Source organism: Ambystoma mexicanum, chromosome 2q, assembly GCF_040938575.1.
Source record: "Ambystoma mexicanum isolate Mex_15411 chromosome 2q, UKY_AmexF1_1, whole genome shotgun sequence".
Lineage (NCBI taxonomy): Eukaryota > Metazoa > Chordata > Amphibia > Caudata > Ambystomatidae > Ambystoma > Ambystoma mexicanum.
The window spans coordinates 1,306,475,358-1,306,496,331 of NC_090924.1; the positions used below are offsets into that span (position 1 = coordinate 1,306,475,358).

General features: G+C 43.4%; 1 protein-coding gene across 5 annotated transcripts in view; it reads left to right on the forward strand.

Annotated features, from left to right (window-relative positions):
* Positions 1-20,974, forward strand: part of ZNRF2 (zinc and ring finger 2) — a 167,138-nt gene that overhangs the window by 72,581 nt on the left and 73,583 nt on the right. The window contains exons 4-5 of one of the 5 annotated variants that reach the window (XR_011303404.1): positions 13,680-13,756; positions 16,537-16,619. The exons of 1 other annotated variant lie outside the window; for it this stretch is intronic. Coding sequence is in view for 2 of the 4 variants with exons in the window: in XM_069648756.1 (XP_069504857.1) it covers positions 13,680-13,737 (58 nt within the window). In the remaining 2 variants the exon portion in view is untranslated. The remainder of the gene's footprint in view (positions 1-13,679; positions 13,757-16,536; positions 16,620-20,974) is intronic. 3 more of the 5 variants (XR_011303405.1, XM_069648756.1, XM_069648757.1) reach the window with 3 other exon arrangements.

Consider the following 20,974-nt stretch of genomic DNA (forward strand, 5'->3'; position numbering starts at 1 on the left):
TCTGTTCAAGGGAATTTTCCCCCGAGAGGAGCTCTAGGAGACGTGTTCGTAGTGGACTGGGAGTTTCCACTCCTCTACGCGTTTCCACCAGTCCCTGTTATTCTTCAAATGATCAGGAGGTTGAGAAGATTCCGGAAAACATGATCCTAATTGCCCGGGACTGGGCCAGGAGAATGTGGTACCCGGACCTTCTAGATATGTCCATCTGCCCTCCAATCCGTCTTCCACTCAAAGAGAATCTCCTCTCGCAGAAGGGAGGTCAGGTTCTCCATCCAGACATCAGAACCCTCAACCTTCACGCTTGGCTTCTGGTACAAGGATTGGGACCTCCCTGATGATGTCATGGAGGTGTTGCTTTCGGCCAGAAGGCCAGCAACAAAGTCTTTATACCGCTGCCGTTGGAACAAATTTTGCAGCTGGTGTAGAGAAGGGAATATCAACCCTTTTTCATGTGGTACACCAACAGTGTTATCGTTTCTACTCTACTTGGCAAACTCAGGCCTTCAAGTTGGCACTGTAAAAGGCTATCTCGCAGCGCTTTCAATCTTCAAGCGCACTGCGGAGGAACCATCGTATTTCAAACTACCTCTAGTGATACAATTTCTCAAGGGATTGACTAATGTTTATCCTCAAACCATTCCAAGTTCCCTTATGGGACTTAAATTTAGTTTTAAACTTCCTAATGGGCACTCCATTCGAACCACTTCACTCTTGTTCACTGAGATTTCTCACGCTTAAAACTGTCCTTTTGGTAGCACGAACATCTGCTAGGAGGGTGAGCGAGCTACAAGCTCTCCTGTAAACCCCCACATACAATTTTCCACAAGGACAAAGTTGTCCTACAGGTGAAGCCTAATTTCCTCCCAAAGGTGGTTTCTGAATTTCATATTACTCAGAAAATTACCTTACCTTCGTTCTACCCTCCTCCCCATCTGGGGAAAGAGGAAGAAAGACTACATAGGCTGGACCCAAGGCGAGCTCTAAGCTTTTACATCAGCAGAATGGCTAGGATCAGGCAAGCAGACCAACTGTTTGTAGGATAATCAGGTCACAAGTTGGGATTACCCATAACAAAACAAACCATTTCCAGGTGGATTATCTTGGCCTTTCTGGAATGTTACAAACTGGCAGGGAAAGAGCCACCCCAAAATCTTAGGGCTCATTCCACCAGGGGTATCGCAGCCTCTTCGGCCCTCCAAAGAGGGGTACAGGTCAGACATATGTGCGGCTGCCACATGGTCGTCTGCACATACATTCACAAAATTTTACAACCTGGATTCCTCCACTAGTCAAGACCAGTATTACATTCGGTTCATCCCTAAGGGATGCATGCCATTCTTACTCCTACCTCCAAGTGCATGCCACTGCTATACGTAGGAGGACACAATCCCTTTGAAGAACAAGTTACTTCTTACCTTGTAACGTTCTTTCGATGGGATGTTCCTCAGACGTATTCCTTATCTTTGATAATTCGTCTCCAGCTTGCAAGCCTCGGAAATTTTTTCAGTAGAGGGCGCTGCGCGTTTTGAATTTGGCCTGCTGTTAGTAATGTCCTTCCCTCAGTGTCTGACCTTGTGTTTATGGCCTCCATGTGTATCCCTTTACGTATCAAGATGCCCACCTCCTGACTTCTCGAGTATCCTAGAGCTCCAATATGTACCCACCTATGAGACCACTTGGTATTCTACGCTCCTTCGCCCCTCTTGTATCTGGTTTCTTGTAGGAATAGGATGTCAATTCCCGATCTTTTAAACTCTCTGGCAACTAGGCATCTTTTCGTGGGAGAATTGGGACCTTTGACATTCAATGTGCATATTCGGAGTTTGCCGCCTTTGCGAGCTTCCATTATCGTCACCATGTGTACTGCTCATGTTCATCGCCTACCCCTGTGTGCCAGATGGGTCCCTCGAGTCTAGCTTTGTTAAATGTGGTGAAAGCCATTTTCTGAGCCTGCTCACTTGTGAAGGTTTTCCTAGAACCTTTCCCTCCATTCCACCCTCTTTCCCCTCCCCCCCTTCCATATTTCCCTCCATCCGTGGTGCCCGGTCTCGCCCAGCTAAAGGCATGGTCTAGTAAAATTTTTTATTGTCCCTACGGGTCGGCCATGTTTTTTTTAAGCCTAAGTGGCTCGATTTTAGAAAACTTTCCTATGGACCTTACCCGCGTTTTCGTCCATTAAACGCACGCAAAAACAAGCACCAGGGAGCCGCCATTTTCTGATAATCCTATCTTTTCCCCGATCGCCCTGGCTGACCTGCTTTTGCGGCACTAAATCAATTCCCCCGCCCCTGAGCCCGACATTATGAAAACATTCATATTCCCTGCCTCTCCCCGTGACGTTACTGTGCTGCGTAGGCAAACGCGCCCAGTCGTCTTCTGCGCGACTCCACACAGAACCCGGAAACCAACACAGATCAACTCACAACACAGCACGCCACAATTCGGAATATGAAACTGTACTTTAAAATGAAACAGCAACACGGTACATTTGGTAAAGTACATTTATTTGACATTAACTGTTTAGAGAATATTCAGCAATTGACATATGAACTCCGGAAGCCATTTATTTTCTTTTATCTGTATCCGCAATAACTGTTCCGTTTCATCTTGAGTCACCACTGTTCCTTTATGGTACACAGGGTGTTCATTTTCGTAAAAAGAATCACTTTGGAAGCACGGTGAACCGCAAGGCTGTTCCATCAACTAGGCAGGTTGATATGTTGCTTCTAGCCACTAGTGCAGCGTAAGGGCATGTGGGCCCTTGGCGATCGTCCCATAATATGGTGATCGTGCTCCAGTTGTTCACACGAAGCTGCAGGTGTCTGCTGAAGAATCCATCCGCCGGTGTCTCAAACAGATGGCAGTGGCAGAAAGGGATCAAATACCTGTTATGAAAACAAAAAAATGATTATTAGTCTCGCTAGCCGAACTTCATTAATATTACTCATTTTATTTATTACGGCCGATCAGAAACTATTTGCTTGCAAGGATAGTTCAATGGAGTATGTTCGTCTCTAAAATCAATGCGAAAAGTAACGAGATAAATCGAGGCCAACACACAATGATAAACGACAGTCTACATGCGTGAGGAATGATATGATATGGCATTTGTAACACGCCTATACTCAAGTGTTTCTAGGCGTGACGAGGCAGGTGGGGAACAAGGGCAGACAGACAACGATCCTACTAGGCCAGGTGTCTTTCTGATCGCGCATGGGGAAGGGCTGTACATGGTTAGTTGAATACAAATTAAATAGGGCCAGCTGGTGGCAAGTGCAAGGTAAATGCCGGGAGAAGGGGCTGAAGGATACAGACAGTCCCGTAGTGCAGGCAAAAGTGGCTGGGCCAAGGACCGAGATCGGTGAGACCAGTGGACCTGCATGCCCATGTGCCCACTACGAACAGTTTTACTTGCTTTCCCTAGCTCTTCATTCATTCATTTATTCATGCATCCATTCATTAAATCTTCATTCCGGTATAAAAGCGTGTAAAGATTTACTTACATTATATTTGAAATTTTCATTGTGTCTCTTCGTAATGCAGTCTGTAAAACGGACCGTGCTCTTGACAATGATTTTTCGTATACTGACCTGAAACTCGGTCTAGTTTCTGAATTTTCTGCCTTATCGTCTTACGTTATTGCGCACTCCCTTCAAATGTAGTTCTTTCGGCATGGCCGCTGTCTCAAGGTTAAAAAACAATAGACCCTTATACTTCCAGTGCGACTTGTGGGCCTCATCTGGGCGCTGTCCTTCGCATTCTTTATTTGCAACATCACGTAGTATAGGCATCTGTGAGAACTTGAAGTTTAGAACCCGTCTATGTAGTGCGCCTCAATGTGCAAATGCGAACTGGCTACTCTCCCAAATGCCACGGCCCGCTTGGCTGGCGCGTTCTAAGTGCCCCAATTTTGTCCCCGTTGTCTGCGAGCTTTGCGGCCCAAATTGAGACATTTATACTTTCCCTGACCTTCCGCCAAAAATTAAAGTACCACAGGAGTTGAGTTAAAAGTGAGATTTATTGTTTTATTATTTGCAATACGCAAGCCTCCCCTCCGTTAACAGTGCGCAGCATTTACATGAGATGAGACATGAGAAAAATATATACATACACATGTGAGGTGAATAGAGGGAATTCAAAGATGAGACCCAGCTTGTTCGCCACCCATGATGGTGAAGGTAGGGGTTAGGTTTACAGGTACACTGTACAATAACATTTATTTACAAAGACAATCTTATTGCAATTATTTAAACCAGGATTTGTACTTCACAATCAGCTGTGCTTCGGGTGGGCATGGCACAGTCGCAATGTTCGGTGGCAATGGATCACTGCTCTGCACAGAAACGTCCAAAATTCCATATCTGTGCTTCTCTAACACAGCAACAATAAGGCCTTTCACAAAGTCGAACTGCATTTCATCATAGACTGGTATGATCACCCATTGCTTACTTCGTTTTGAAAACACCTTAGTGTAGCGAGGCATCCTTACTTTACCCCTAGTCCTAGATTGTTCACGTCCGACATTGCTGTTATGGGCCAAGACCGCTAGTAGAGTGCGATGTTTCATGCCCTGAAAGCTAAAATGCAAGCGCTTTGGCCTGTACTTTAGGCACATATTGTGGAACACCTCCAAATCTCCTGTGTGCCAGAATTCTGTCAGTCCTCTCAAATCTCTTGATGGAGTTTTGTCAAACAATCTTCTCAATGGCTTTGTGTGTCGGTGAAGATGGAATCAACCACTTCTTCTTCCGTGCCTCCTCTGGGGACAAAGGGCCATGTTCACATTGGTGGAAATGTTCATTTGCTGTCCAGCGGTGAACGTTGGTACAGTGGTGCATCAGTGACCGCCATTTTTCAAGTAGTATTTCCACTGACCCCTCAAGGTTTTGAGCTCCACCAAAGATGGTTGGTGATAGAATGTGACCACTGCAAAATACTTTCAAAACCTTTTTTTTTTTTTTTTTTTCCCTGCAGCCGAGATTTTCTTATTGATTGATTTAGCAAGATGCCATACGTCAAATTGATGTTTAATATGTGGGAACTGCTCTCTCATTGTCTTGGCAATTGAAACGTGTCTATCCGTGGCTATGAGGTCGATGTGCATTCCCCTCGATTGTAGATATTCCACTGATTTTATAAAACCTAGTTTCTCCATGGCCACTGAGGATGTACATTGTGTTACCTGCACGACCACCAAACTCACAATTTTCTTACTATCCATGTCCTGAAAGTGGTAGGTGCAGTACTTCGCAGAAAATCCAGGGCTGTCGCACTGTCCATCGCCGGCTAGCCTGAATCGTTTGCCTTTGAATGTACTTGCTAGAGACAATTGTTCAATTTTCCAAGCATCACTAATGGCCGGAAACAGTAATCCCGTTGGTATGTGTAGTACAGCGCTTTAGAAATGAAATGGAGCCCCACAAACTGAAAGAAAGCCTCTAACTTTCTAAAACTGGAGACACTAAAAAGTGATGCAGCTGCACACAGTAGATTGGCTGCTGGCAGTTTCCCCAGCATCGGTTGTGCAGACCATGAGAACCTATGATTTAATCTACAGGCGGCATTTATTTTGACGTTACTGCCTTTTATTTGACGAGTCACATTAATCAATGTTTTCCCACAATGGAATTCACACATTTCAGCATACTTATAATTTCCATCAAACAACTGTCGAATACAATGTATTTGCTCTCTTTCATTAGACTGTCATCCGGCGTCAACGTTGTTTCGGCCTTTGACGTTGTGGAGATTTCAACACATTGGAAAGTAATATCGCTGATATCAAGTTCTGATGCGTCTATGGAAGCTGCGGCTGGTTCATTCTGTCATTTCAACATCTATTACTTCAACATTGATGGGAGAACACAACAATGTCGACAGGTTTTTTGGTGTCAAAATTTTGGCGGGTGTAGGTTGTGTAAATTGATCTGCAACTACTTCAGAGCTATCTTCAATACATTCAATAACCTCTTGTGGTGGTGCGGTCGCACTGTAGCTATGGTCCAATGCAACTTTGCTGTAGTCTCCAAACACAATTCATGTTCTGGCCATTGGACATGAGTATCTCGAGCCTGAACACGCCTCGCCTCGATTTAGTTCCTCCATAGTGTACACGGTCTGGCAAGCCACATCTCTCATTCGCTTCACTGTCTGTGTGTGTATAGTTCTGACGCCCACGGGTAACTGGAGGAGAGATTGGAAAAGGGATTATCAGTTTAAACAAAAGATGGAGTGTAGTAGAATTGACTGGAAAAAAACATAAAATAGTCCCCAGCACAAACATTTTTTTAAAGTTATGAACTGTTTATAACCTTTTTTTTTTTCTTTGCAACTTTTTTGACTCGACCTTCAACATCTGCACGCTGTAGCTCCGATTCATTTCCGCATGTCCTCCCTTCCTCTTGCGCTGCAACGACTATTTTCTGTATCCGCATAGACAGCACGGAATGAGGCTCCATCGTCTCCCTGAAACGTAGTACTTTCATTACTATGTATCAAAATATTGTTAGCATAAAACACACGTGAGGACGAACACACAGGTACATCTCAATAGCCAAATACGATTTAAACATTGTGTGCATCAATCAAACGACAAGTATTCGACCAGTGATGATCTATTTCGATGGAACTGTCAGTATCCATACCTCTGGCTCTGCATGGACTGCCATGAATGGTTGTATTGGAGAGGAGGCATCCGCATCTCCCTGAAACACAGTACTTGCATTAGTATGCTTTTCAATATTGGAAACACAACACACACTTGGGGTCGACGGCACAGGTACATATAAAGAGATAACCGCGAAAGATGCATTGTCCAAAAGAATCAAGGAAAATCCAAATATGATCACATTTCATCGACTTATTTCAACGATTCCTTTACATCTGCATCATCTAAATGAGATGTTGTGATTGTGGTGGAAGCTCCGTCGTCTCCCTGAAACACAGTACTTGCGTTAATAGGGAAGAAAGTATAGCAAATGGAATCACGTTATATGATCACGCATGATGGAGCTGTCATTATCCATACCTCGTGCTGCTGAAGAATATCTATGGATGTTGCAAATGTAGTGCGCACTTCCGAAAGCTGTTGCGCCGATTTGTATACTTGAATGTCAGGCTCTGCATCAAGTGCAGGGGTTGACGCTCCATCAACTGCCTGAAACATAGTACTTGCATTAGTGAGGATTACAATTGTGAAAACATAACACACACCTGGGGTCGACAGCACAGGTACATATCAACGGCTAACCACGAATGAAACATTGTATAGAACAATCAAACGACAAGAATTCCAGCTCTGATGATGATGCTCGATTGAGCCGTCAGTATCCATACCTCCTGATGTTGAAAAAGATCTAGAAATGTTGTAGATGTGGCGGACGCTTCAGCATCTCCCTGAAAGAAAGTACTTGTATTAGTATGGATAACACTAATTAGAACTGAAAACAAACACCAGTGGACGATAACTAAGGTGTATATCAATTGGAAAGCAGTAACCAAACATTCGGTAAAATAATTACACGATAGAATAAAACTATTACTTGACATGCATAAAACAAGTATGTAGCGGATTAGCCTAGTAAGATTACCTTATACGCGCTAGAAGTGGTTGATAACTGCGACCACGTCAAGGATGTAGAATGTTCTTGCTTCAGATTCAAGGGATAGTCAAGAAGTTGTAAAGGTCAATTAATGATTGATAATGAAATGCTAATATTAAAAATAGCCATGTAAGCCGACAGAATACTTGAAAAATGCTCAATACAGCACAGTTCCCTGTCCCCATATATATATACATTGCATTTGTGGGTTATGAAATCGAAAAAGAATATATTGATAAATGTCATTATTCAAAAAACTATACACTCCTATCCCTTGTAATAATTTTGATATTGATATAACACCTACAATATCAATTAATCCATTCGGCTACACACTACCGCAAGGCCGAAAGCTAAATCCGGACACTTGACTCACCGGTGGCAGAATGTGGACGAATAGAGTGGGAATAGCGTTTCCGTGCAATTTCCGTGTCGTTCGCCATTTATTCTTCTTTGTTACCCAAGAAGTTGTGTACATGTCCAAGGAAAACTGCCGGCTGCAGATGCGGTATCGATCACCCCTCTTGTCCTCTAAGACTTGTTGGACTCTACTTTCCAGCTCATCCAGTGGATATCCGCAATATCTGACCCATTCTCTTATTCGATCAACAGTTTTCGGGAATACATGCATTGTAGTTCCTTCAGATTTTGCATGGGTCTTCGAAGGGCAACCGCTAATCGAACAGGCAGGCATTGTTGATAAATCTGAAAAGTAAATATCGACATTATACAATCTTCAAGAGTAAAGATTTGATACAAAAGTAAATGAATCATACAATGATCAATGCAAGGTTTGTTTTGGTCGCAGGAACTATACCAGTTCATTATGTGCTGCTTAGTATTTGCATAAGTTGCAGAAATGTATAATTGATGTGACTGAAATCTGAACATGTGACTCGTCCCTTGGATGTTCTGTCTTGCACGAGAAGGAAACATGCTTACATTATAGACTGGACCCCCGAAGGATGCAATTCAATGACAATAGACACAGATGAAAATAAATAGATCTATTGATAGCATAGCAATGGAAACTCAAGTTAATACCAATGAGACCAATGAACATAGCACTATTGTGTACTCTACTCGAAAATAGATAGAAATTTTAAAAATCTGCGAAATATGACCAGGATACATGGCCTTACCTTGACCAACAAACAGTTGGATTCAGGAAGCAGAGCAGTATGTTGCGGGAGAATAGGTGGACGGCCACAGGTAGCGAACTGATGGGTATGCTCGAAGCGGTCACAGAAGTTCACGGATAGCACGACGATGAGCAGATTAGCATAGATCTCGGTGGTTCCCAGGTAGCACGTTCAGGAGTTGACTTGCAAAGCACAAAGTTGTTCTCATGAGACATATCGAGTGGTTTTAAAGTATTAGAAACTGGGGTGTGTTTGTGAATGAATGACGTATGTATGTCGTGGTATTGGCAGGGCGGCCTGCTTGAAGGGGAGGCCTGCCTGGAGACACGGGGTCTGAGGAGACCATGTGAACAATGGCCCCTTGGCATGGGACACCTTTTGAAGTGTACATGTAGTTTGGCACCTTGGCCTTTCGCGCCCCTGTCCGCCCCCTATGCCAGCGCGCATCCACCGGCGCGAACCGCCTTTATATCAATATACAGTATATCGCCTTTTATATCAATGATAGTATATCGTTGCTTATCAATAACAAATGCCACATACCGGAGATTCTTGTGAGCACAGACCCACACTTCAACCGGTGTATTATAGTGGTCAAGACTGTATAATCCAATGGTAAATGTTAGTATAGATATATGTGTGACTTTTATAGAGACATAACCTACTGAAAGACTTTGAACAAGTGTGTTTTAGTGCATGCATTATCGAGAATGTTATGTTAGCTTAGATAGTGACCACCCTGCTTCACAGCAACCAGACCTTCACCCATTCGGAGCACAGATGTCTGACGTCTATCCTTGAATGGAGACGCACTTGATTCATTTAAAAAATCGAGACAACCGTTAAAATATATGTGGTGTTTTATTTTGTATCTTATTTTCATGACACAAAAATACAAGACTTTAAAGATTATACAGGTCAGGTTGCAGCACAGCGAGAGAAAATCCCCTGTACTGACCGCTGTCACTCGGGAACGTTTCTCGAACGGCACAGGCGGGTATCACTCTTCGAACGTGGTGTCCAAGCTTCCCGTGAAGCCACCATGTAAAGGAACGATGGGCCACCAGCCTGTACCACCTGTGAAAAGGAATGAAACAAACTGTTTTTAAATTACCAAGATAAGTTTAATAACGTTTGTTGTCAATGACAATTCTTGTAACTAATGGCATTTTACACGGACAAATGCTATCTAGACAATGCACACTATTCAACGACTTACATGCGTTGCAATGATATGTAGATGTAATTTTGGATATAGTAGAAGACCATGAAATGGGAGTGGCATGACAAGCATAGTATACTTACTCGTTACTCGGATTACGAGGACGAACAGTTGCTCGAAGTTCGTGCATAAGCACCATCATTATTCTCAACACGGCCCGTGTGAGGCAGGCTGCCCTGAAGTCTGGCAGCTCGGTGATGCATTGCGGTCATGGCTCGCCTTCCGAAATGTAGGCCAGGCATCCCGAGTTTTCTCGGCAGCAGCAGTTCTCGTCCTCAGTTGGCATTCGCTTGCACCGATTGCATGTGCACCAGGTGGAGACGCCGTCCATTCGACTAGGCCCAGGCTCTTCATCTGTTGATTCATCCTGCCGTCCGAATCCCCATCGTTTTCGCGTGCTTCCCTTTCCAGTAGTTCCTCCTCGGTATACCCGGGCTCGTACATGTAGGGCATTATTGTATCCATTGTGTGTTAAACAAACTAAAATAATTTATAGCGGTGGTACTGGTATCTGTTCACACGGGCTACAAGCGGCGAAGTTAGCTGACCAGAGCACTGAAACAAGTCACAGAATACTCAAAGTAACAGACAGAGGAATGGAATCGAAAATCGGCTGCTGTGTGTTGTGAAACGGTCTGTTTATACTTATTGAGGAGAGAGGCGTCCTGCCATTTCCATGGCGACACGTCATTAGCTGAAGCGCAGCGAATGTTGACACGAGACGTGCTTTGGTGGTGGGAAATGGGCGGTACGAGTCTGCTGATGACCGGCTCAGGGGTGGGGGAATTGATTTAGTGCCGCAAAAGCAGGTCAGCCAGGGCGATCGGGGAAAAGATAGGATTATCAGAAAATGGCGTCTCCCTGGTGCTTGTTTTCGCGTGCGTTTAATGGACGAAAACTCGGGTAAGGTCCATAGGAAAGTTTTCTAAAATCAAGCCACTTAGGCTTAAAAACATGGCCGACCCGTAGGGACAATAAAAAATTTTACTAGACCATGCCTTTAAAGTCACTAGGTGAGTCTGAGCCACCATTGAGGTCCTTGATCCCGACCCCCTGCGCCTTACGCCACATTGTCAGATGCCCCCCCCCCCGTATACCCTTATTTGTTAATCGCCAAACTGCAACATTTCAAACACTTTTACAACTTTTTGCAACTGTCAAGTATCCTACGGTTCGGTGGGCCCTGTGAGGGGCCGTGTAACACCTTATGTTTCTATGGTGCATAGGACCTTCTGTACTCGCCACTGGTGATCCACAATGTGCTGAGAGTTCAGCTCTGCGTCTGATGTCATAGTTCCATCATGCTATGGGCAAATGGGGCACATTTGCTGAATTGGGGGTGGGGGGAGCAGGATCACGGAGGACCTTCATCTCTCGTCCTCCATCCATGTGCCCCCTGGTGGCCTGAAGCAGCCATTTTGACAAGCTCTTTACTCCAACGATGCTGAGAGGGTTTTGCAGAATCTAGATGTCAGACATGCTCTGAAGTTTTACCTCGTCAGAACAAGGGAACTTAAAAGTTCTCCTACTCTTTGTTGCGTTTGGTGACCCAAAAGGGAAACCAGCCTCAAAAGCATCCATCTCTTGTGGGATAGCTTCATGTATTTGAGGCCTACAAAATTCAAGGTTTTCAGCCCCCAAAGGACATACCTGTACATCTGGTGCGTGGCAAAGCGGCTCCTGTTGCCTTCCAAAAATACATCCCTTGGGAGTTCATAGCCAAGGCTGCTACATGGGCTTCCCCTTCGACTTTTGCAGACCTTATTGTCTTGACCTGAGCTCCCGGACTGATGCCCAGTTTGGCTAGGCAGTTCTTAAGAATTCTTTTCCAATAAGAGAATTTCCATCCACCCATATTTCCTATGGTCTGTGCTTGGGAATCTCCCACAAGTATGGAGGAAAGGGGACGGGATGTAGGAGTATGACAGTTACTCACCGTAGTGACTACCTTACTCCTAGTCCATAGTCCCCTTTCCTCCATACGCCTGCCCACCGTCCCCGCTAATAAGTATCCTTTATTATTGCTAAATGGTTCTGGACCTGGCGATGGAAAAGGACTGAAGGGTGATGCGCGGCTGTGGAGCTCAGGAAGGCAGGGCTAGGGTCATGTGCAGTGGCCCCGCATAAAAAGAAAAGGACAAAGTACATTTTGTAATGCTTTAAAAGTGCTCAAGTCCCGTCCCAATGGACGGGATGTCCCACAAGTATGGAGGAAAGGGGACTATGGACAAGGAGTAAGGTAGTCACTACGGTGAGTAACTTTGTCATTCTAGATTATGTGCTCTGATACTTTCCTCCATGTGGACACATACCTTGACAGATTTCATTTTTGTGAAACTATCCATCTACAGTACAGAATGTATACCTTAACCCTCCACCTTACCCCCACTGAAATCAAAAGGTGAAGCCGTTCTTAGAATCAACTTTGGAAAAAAAAACATTTAGTTTTCTCTGAAACATGAATATCTGTTTGCATCAGAGAAATATACTTGCTTTAACATCTGGATCTCAAAGTTCTTGGGCTGATTTTAAATGTAAAATATTGGATGCGATCAATGACTATTGGTTCTTGGCTTGGCCATAGACGCTGTTTGAACATTTTATGATGTTGGATTAGTTGCCAATAATTGTAAATGCTTCGGTGTCTCAGGATTTCTGTACGCCACGTCAGAGGAGCTTAACACTCCCTATTTTCAAGGAATCTTCTTTACCCTCTTAACACTGCAGTTGCATGGGTTCATTAAGTAATATATTTTCAATTACTGTATTTACTATTGCAGACACCAATGAAAGGATTTGTAATGCTGCATTTCAATTTGAGATTTCTTAATCTTCCAGAGAGCTCAAATTGCAAAATCTCAGGAAAACAGGCCTATTCTGTTGGGTTACAATTTTAATTCTAAACACATATAGCTTGCACTAGGTTTGCTTTTAAACCAGGCCCAGAAAGTATGTTCAAATGATGTCTTGGAAAAACTCTATCTGGGATCAAAGATGCTTCCTTTTTGTCTGTCTTTGAAAGGCCCAGGATAGGAAGGGCCACAAACTAGCTCAGGCCACTCCATCAGACACACTTTCCTTTTCAGTCTGAGCACCTGCTTCCAAAATTCTAGTGACTCTTGTACCGCTAATCAACGTGCACATTCATATAGGGGCCCCACATCCCCCATTTTACTCTATTGTGACATTCACCTGTCTTGTACTACCAAGGTACTGCATTGGTAGTGTGCATGGGGGGTTGAGCCTCTGGGTAGAGTCGCACTTGGGCACGGTTTCCTTACTGTGCACGAGATCCTATGTTCGTAGTACTGAAGATTCTGATATCCCCTGTGCCTATAGCAAAGGGGGTATGGTTTGGCACTGCTTGAGTCATTACAGTGCACATCATTTGCTAACCAGGGGTACATTAGCAGGACAAGAGCTGAGCAATCTGTGGGCGCGAAGCTCGTTCCCAACAGAGTGTATTACCGATTGTAAGTCTTTTGTTTGTTGCACCTTTGCAAAATCTATATTGGTACGTTTCAAGCAGTTTTGCCTGTAACTAGACTGTCTCACGTTCATAGTTTATTATTGATTTTGTTTCCTCTTTTAAACTGCTCTTCCTTTGTTTCTAATGGAAAGATGCTGAAAATAGTACCATTGTTCTGTACGTTTTAATTTGAAGCATGAGTTTTGCCTTTCAACCTAAGCTGTTGTATCTATGATCCTTACCAGGTGCATAGACGAATGGTTTGAAGTGAACAGATCTTGTCCTGAGCACCCTTCGGATTAAGACCCTCTGGTTTGTATAGGTAATTTACTACAAGAAATGTAAAGATTGATTCGGGACATGGAGATTCCATATAACTCAATTGTTCTGCTCTGCATTTAATGCCACGTTAAATATTTGTTCCAAGAGCTTACCTGATCACTACACGACTCTAAGGCCCACGCATCACTAGAGCCATTTACACTTTGTATACAACAATAGTAGTACGAGCTTTCTTGCTAGAAAGCCTTAGCCCAAGGGTGTTCATACGGTAGGTGTTTAGGAGCTTCTATGTGATGTAATGCAAAAAAAGGTTATAATACCTGATCACTACACGACTCTCAGGCCCACGCACCACTAGAGCCATTTACACTTTGTCTACAACAATAGTAGTACGCGCTTTCTTGCTAGAAAGCCTTAGCCCAAGGGTGTTCATACGGTAGGTGTTTAGGAGCTTCTATGTGATGTAATGCAAAAAAAGGTTATAATGCACTTTATGGTCTGGGTAGTAAAATGAGTATGGCTCCAAAATGTTTCTTGGGATGTTTGTAGACTGCTGTGGATAGTTAAAACATAACTGTCAAATAATCTTTGTTGTGGGATGTTTTTATGTGCTGTCTACAGCATGGATATCTGACTGAACATGACAACAGGATGTTGGTTAGCACTGTACCTACCAGCTGTGCCTAGTGCAAGCCTAAGATTGGTTTAGGTCAATGCTGCCTTTATCCCGAGTCATCCATTCTATAGCGCTGTGATGCCTTCGGGGGACCGCTGCGCTTTATAGAACACCCCATAACATCATATAGCATGTACCTCGGGTCAAGGCAATAACCTATAGGGGCTTGTTTCTAAACCAACCATTTTTATATCCTTTTTGCTCCAAAGATCGATATCTTCCTTGTGAATGTTTGTGGTAGTTAAAATGGATCATTTGTGTAAATGTGCTCTTGTAAATGCTAAATGAAGTTCACACTTTCTGACGATCAATACATTTATGGACTTGTGTCCTGGTGCTTTAGCGCAATGTATTTGTGTCTGCTGGAGCAGCAGCTATGCTTTCGATTTTGCTGTCTTTGTTTTAATAGTAATACATTAGATTATTTATAAAACTACTGCGCTCCACAAAAATGTAGTAGTCCCAACATTAGGGCGGTCTGCACTGCTGTGGCCGTTAACTTGGCCTTTCACCCTTCCAAGTTCAATACTTCTAGTACCAGTCAGACAAAATTGGTGGGTAATGTGCCTGTTATTACAGCGTGTAAAAGCTGGAGGAGTCTGGCATGAAGTGCTGTATATGAACGCATTAATATAAATTGCAAGACGACAAAAACCATCAAAACAAATGCCCCGCCTGCTCTCCACCTGAATTCCCCAAGCCAGGTCTGAAAGCCAAACACATTTCTAGGTTATTGATAATGATAATGGCTTGTTCAACTTGCAATTCTCTTTTCAAAGAGAGTCCCTAAACCTGCCAAATCTATATTTTATTTAAGATCAAACATTTTTACAAATACATGCCACATTAAACTCTCTGGGCGTAGGCTTCTGAAATGTGTTTTGAAGGCAGCTATCGCTAAAACCATCTGGTTTTTCAAACTTGGTCAAAGATCCCACATTTTCCATTTTGCTGAAGTACAGTTAAAACCCTGGTGGCATTTAAAATCGAAATGGAGCGATAGGGACTTTACCATCCAGATGCCCCTACAGAGAGTATGCGGCAGGTCTGCGTCGTCCACGTATCCGTTGTATTAACAGGCCTCATTGATGTCGTGATACAGCAGCCACAGAGTCGGTCTTCATTTTACTTCAAATAAACATGCAGATAACAGAGGGCCTCCCCAAATGTTGAAACAAGCCTGACTTTGTGTGCTTGCCTCTCATCCACAGCATCGCAGTCTTGGGGGGGGGGGGCGGGGGGGGGGAGGGGGCAGGGAGGAGGGGTGGTGCGGGATGCAGGATTTCTTACCAGAGTGACCGTCTATAATATTCGGGGAAATGGGACCTTGAGATAGTGGCAGTAGGCTTTACTTTGAATTTCATGAAAGACCACCTGGCATTTCACATGGAGAAAAGGGGTGCAGAAGGAGCACCTGCAACAACTAAGCGGTGGATCAAATTCCATGTATCTAGTTTCAAATGGTATATCCTTGATACGTCCTGTTTTAAAAAAAAAAAAAAAAAAATGTAGAAAAGAAAACTGAGGTGATGGCTAGAAGGTTCAGAATGAATCTTAACCTCTGGGCAACCCTCGAGACCAGACCAATCAGGCTTGGTCCAACCCCAAATGGACATTCCAGTCCGTACTGCTAGGTCAGTCACATGCCTTCAGCGCGCGACCACAAGCATCCCTAGACATGCTTTATTATTGGGCATAATCTGTGAGAGTAGCTTAGGTCTCTAGGGCCAGCAGACACGGGGCCCATGTCTGGGCATACCTGTCCGACTCTGGGTGACTAAAGCGCCCCAAAAGGGGCAGTCCAGCCTTGACTTTTGCAGAAAGGAGCATTGAACAAATATTTTGGAATAAACTGATTTCAAATTTGTAGTTGAGGAATCTAATGTCTTTATCATGTGTGCTTCTAGTACTTCCAATAGTGCTTGATCCGGTTATCTGCTTACCTATGATTTGAGGCCATCCAGCATCTCTCGGGTTCAAATTCCGGCATGTACGACTCTGCCATTAATCCCTCAGAGGTCGATACATTTGGTACTAGTTAAGTAATAACAGCTGCTAGAGAACAGTGTAACAGACATGTATGTTTTTAGTTCTCCAGTATTAGTCTTTTATAAATTCACATATGCCCATCTTCTTTCCTACAGCTTTGGGGTCATGTGTTATTGATCTGCTTCAAGACTGAAGTGAAGGCTGTGAGCTTGCAACACCAGTTAAAGAAGGCTGATTGGTTAGTGGTAGTCTGGCAGTGCGTGTGCTCGTAAAGGGACATTTCCCGATTTGTATGGGTAACGTACAAATATTTGAAAACATGCTTTTTATATTAAATGATACTTATGTTCAGGCGGTTTTGATTTTGAAAGGTAGACCTATTTAAAAGTATTCAGGTACGAACAATGCCAACAACATTTATAGATGCGTAACTCCTTTTGCCTGCCCAACAAAACCGCACTGAAGTTACTTTGGCCAATCCTTTACCAAATAAAAGTTAACTTATCAAAATAATCATATTCGAAGTCAAAGCTAATCTTCAGCTTTGATTTTTCCATAGTTCCATATGTTGGAACTGTTCACTGCAGCTTGAATGAGGATCTCCAGCATCAGTACAGATTTTTTTTTTTTTTTGGCCAAAACCGATAGCACAATCTATTTTGTTTAAACACGTACGCCATACAGTATAACAATATGCATGTCAATTCTCTCATACAGTTCTATGTTGTATTCCTACCCCCCCCGAGCCTTCCAAACATTGCAACCTTCCTTATTCCATCTCTGCGGGCATTCCTCTTTCTCCCCTACAAGGAGGGCCCCCCCCTTCCTCCAGGCTTGCTAGGTCTGAACCGGACAATGTTGCTACTACTTGTTTCCAGGCCATCAACGTGTACGCTTCCTCCTCCCCACCTCTGTGTTGCCTCGTCCCACACTGTGGTTTCGGCATTCAGAAGGCCATACCACCAAGCATCTGCCCTTGGCCTCCTACTTGCTTTCCTTTGTATTTTGTATTTGTATTTATTTTATTTATAAAGTGCAGCCAGGCCCATGGGCATACGGGCGCATCAATTTAAAAAAAAGGTTGCAGAACGTTAGTTACATACAGTAGATAAGGAAGATACATACATGTTACATACAGTAAATAAAGGAAGATGCAGTTGAATAATACTGTATTTACAATAAATACAGTAGGGCAGACGCAAGCCTAAGATCAGGAAATTAAACTGTCATTGTATCCAGATCCTGAAGCCAGCGCTTAGTGTTGCGCTTGAATAAGTGGAAGAAGGGTTCTGATCTAAGGGAAGCAGGGAGTGTGTTCCATAGCTTTGATGCCCGTACAGGGAAGCTAGCACCTCCCGAGTTATGGAGTTTGAATCTCGGTATGGACATTGTGTTTGCTTGAGCCACTCCAAGTGGTCTTGAGGACGTATGTGAAGTGAGTTGGTTAGTAAGGTAGGCTGGAGCAAGGTTGGCCCTGGTTTTGTGTGTTAGGGCAAGAGTTTTGAGGGATATTCTATGCTCTACCGGGGAGCCAGTGCAGGTTGCGACTAGTCTCAGAAATATGCGACTTCTTGGGGATGTTGAGGGCTGCCCTGATGGCATTATTCTTAATTACTTGTAACTTGTTAATGTTTTTGTGGCTAGTACCTAATTAGAGGGCGTTACAATAATCAATTTTGGACAGAACTAGAGTTCTAGAAAATGTGATGCAATTAGGTGTGGAAATGAACGGCCTGCAGGCGGTGATTAGTTTACAAGTATATGTGGATGATGTTGCTACCGTATTAGTTTGTTTGGAGGAGGATAAGGTGGCCTCAAGGTAAATGGCCAGAGTTTTAGTGTTTGAGACGGTAATGGAGTTGCTATCTATAGTAAATGATTTGAAGGCAGTGCTTAGTTTTTTCAGTTTAGCGTGTGTGCCAAGGATAAGCAGCTCAGTTCTTTTTTGTCGTTTAGACAAAGATAGCCCTGTTCATTTTTATGCTGCGTTTAGCCAGTATATATGCCAAATTAGCTCACATGCTTAAGTTTACTCGGCCTGGGGAACCTCCCCAAACATGCATGCCCACAGGGAGTTCACATCCAAATGAACTTTTTTTAAAACATTTTTTTTATATAAAGCGGGCCACCTCTTCCCACAATTTCTGTATTGCGGGGCATGCCTAGAACATCTGTACATCTCTGCATTTACCTCTCCACATTTTGGACACGTCTGTGGGCCAGCATTTTTAAACTTGACTATCTTCTTGGGGTGTCATGTATGCTCTATGGCCGATAGCAAAAATATTTATTGGAACTCCGAATGTCTATATTCAGCCCATGACCTGTTCTGTCCTGATTCTTCGGAATCCAAGCTTAAAATATCTGTTAGTGAATTCTCAGTATGCTTCTTCCCTCCTTAGTCCTGCGTTAAATGGGTTCCACGTTGTACTGCCAAATAATCCTCTGTAACAATCATGCACTGGTTGTCCAGATCTATGATTAGTGACAGGTCCTAGGCACTCTTCCTATATAGCTGCCATAATCTGTCAAATGAGGGCATCTTGTAAGAACACTAAGATTGTCCTGATTTGTGTGATAGAATGTAACGATTATAGAAGAAATGAAGCTGCTACTATTCATTTATATTCCTCATTCCCCTCTAACAAATCTCTCCAAACAGAGTTGGAACTTGCCTCCAAGTTCTAAATGTATCACGTTATTTTACTTGTATTATAAGGATTGTTCCCGTTTCTCCTTGTATTTCAGAAACGTATAGCTACATGCAGTATCCTGGAAGTTTAGTGTAAGTGTTTTAACAAGGTTTGGGCTCCAGATCTTTCTTCAATCAACAACCTTAATCTCAAGAATTTGAGCTGACAGTGTTGTAAAAGATTTTGCTTTTATCTTTTTTCAATGTTCCTTTTTTATAGGGGATCACACTATAGGAAAAAGTTTGCTTTTTAAAATTAAAAAAATATATTTCATTTAGTGTACACCCATTTTAGCTGATCTCCAAAATGTTCTGTTTTTTATCTTGTGTATATTTGAATCTGTCACTCTACTAACTTCATTCTTTTGTTGTTGTACATATTGATATAAACAGCATCATCATCTTTTTGAGGAGTAGGTATAGTATTTGGATTAAATTGGACAGTAGCTGTACTTCTCAACAAGAAGCATATGCTCCCTTAATAAGCTTGATCATTATTCGGTCAATGTATGTGTTGGAACCATAAAATGGATTTTGCACGTCTTTGAACCTCATTTGCCATGGTCTGCTGTGAGTGTAATAGTGCACGCACTTAGACCATCTTTCAGGATTATGCTGCAGTGGTTAACACCTAAAATTGTATCAAAGTAAGAAATGACCGCACCCATGCTCTTATTTCAAATGCACGTTTTAACTGGACAAATGGCATCCTGGAACTTGACTCGGCCTGCAAAAAAGAATTGCTTTGGCTTCCCCCTCCTTTGCTTTGTTGATCAGTACCTAGCGCAGTGCAGAAAAGCTTGTATTGTCTGGTACAGATCTGAATTACTTTTCTTGAGAACGTCATATTGACACACCACTTTTCGGCTTAAGTGTCCATTTGAGATTCATCTCTATTTTGCCTCTGAAATACTCCCATGTGTTCTGCTGATTAAGCTGTGCAAGGCTTGGTCTATTTTCATCCACTAGATGTGTCCTTGTCATTCACATGTATGCCAAATCTCCAACACACATGGGTGCATCTTTCTCAGGTTTTTATGTTTTTAATTTAAAAACGTCGACCCTAACCCAGGTATCCCTGACCTCTGGTTAGAATCTACAGAAGATTCCCCCTGTCTAATTTAGTTTTCCGCTGGAGGTGATGACCTAAAGGCTGAATACCTTCTCTCTCTAGACTCTCACCTGGACAGCCAAGCTTTGCCTACACCATCCAATGAGGAGTTTTCCAATGGGGAGTTGTAATAGTCCCTTAGGAATGCCCTGGTTGCTTCAGGCACCTTTCTTCCACACTTACGTGTCCATTTTATGCTCTTTACTATTCCTCCACTCGGCCTAGCCCCTCCCACTGATCTTTCTGGCCCTTTTGAACTTCACTCCTGTCTCACCTCTGCCCTTAGATGTTACTCCTCCACACTACTCCACCAACCTACTCAAAACGCTGGCCTGTCATCCAGTAACATCCGCTCCACAACCACCTCTTACATTTACCTATATACCCATTTGCCACACACGCACCGCAGTACCACTTTTACTTTTGAGCCAGTGCCTCTCCTGCTCTACAATTCGCATCCACAACCCACGCTCCTTCCTTAAGTTGGTCTCTTGGTCATTCACCTGCACCTTTGACCTCAACTGGAAAACCTGCACGTCTGTTTCCTGTCCCAGTTTATATTCCCCACCCCTATCCAGGATTGGATTTCTTTCCCTGGTCACTCTTGCCTGGTCTTTCCAACCCAAGGCGTGTGCGTAACATGAAAAAACATAAGTAGCGTGACGTGGCCAGCCCACTTCTTAGCCACAGGCTTGCCACGTATCAATGATGGCAGTGTAGGATGTCCATGTCCCATGACTGGGCTTCGTGGGGGTCTCCAGGTAAGCCTATCAGTGCAGGCTGTGTCCGT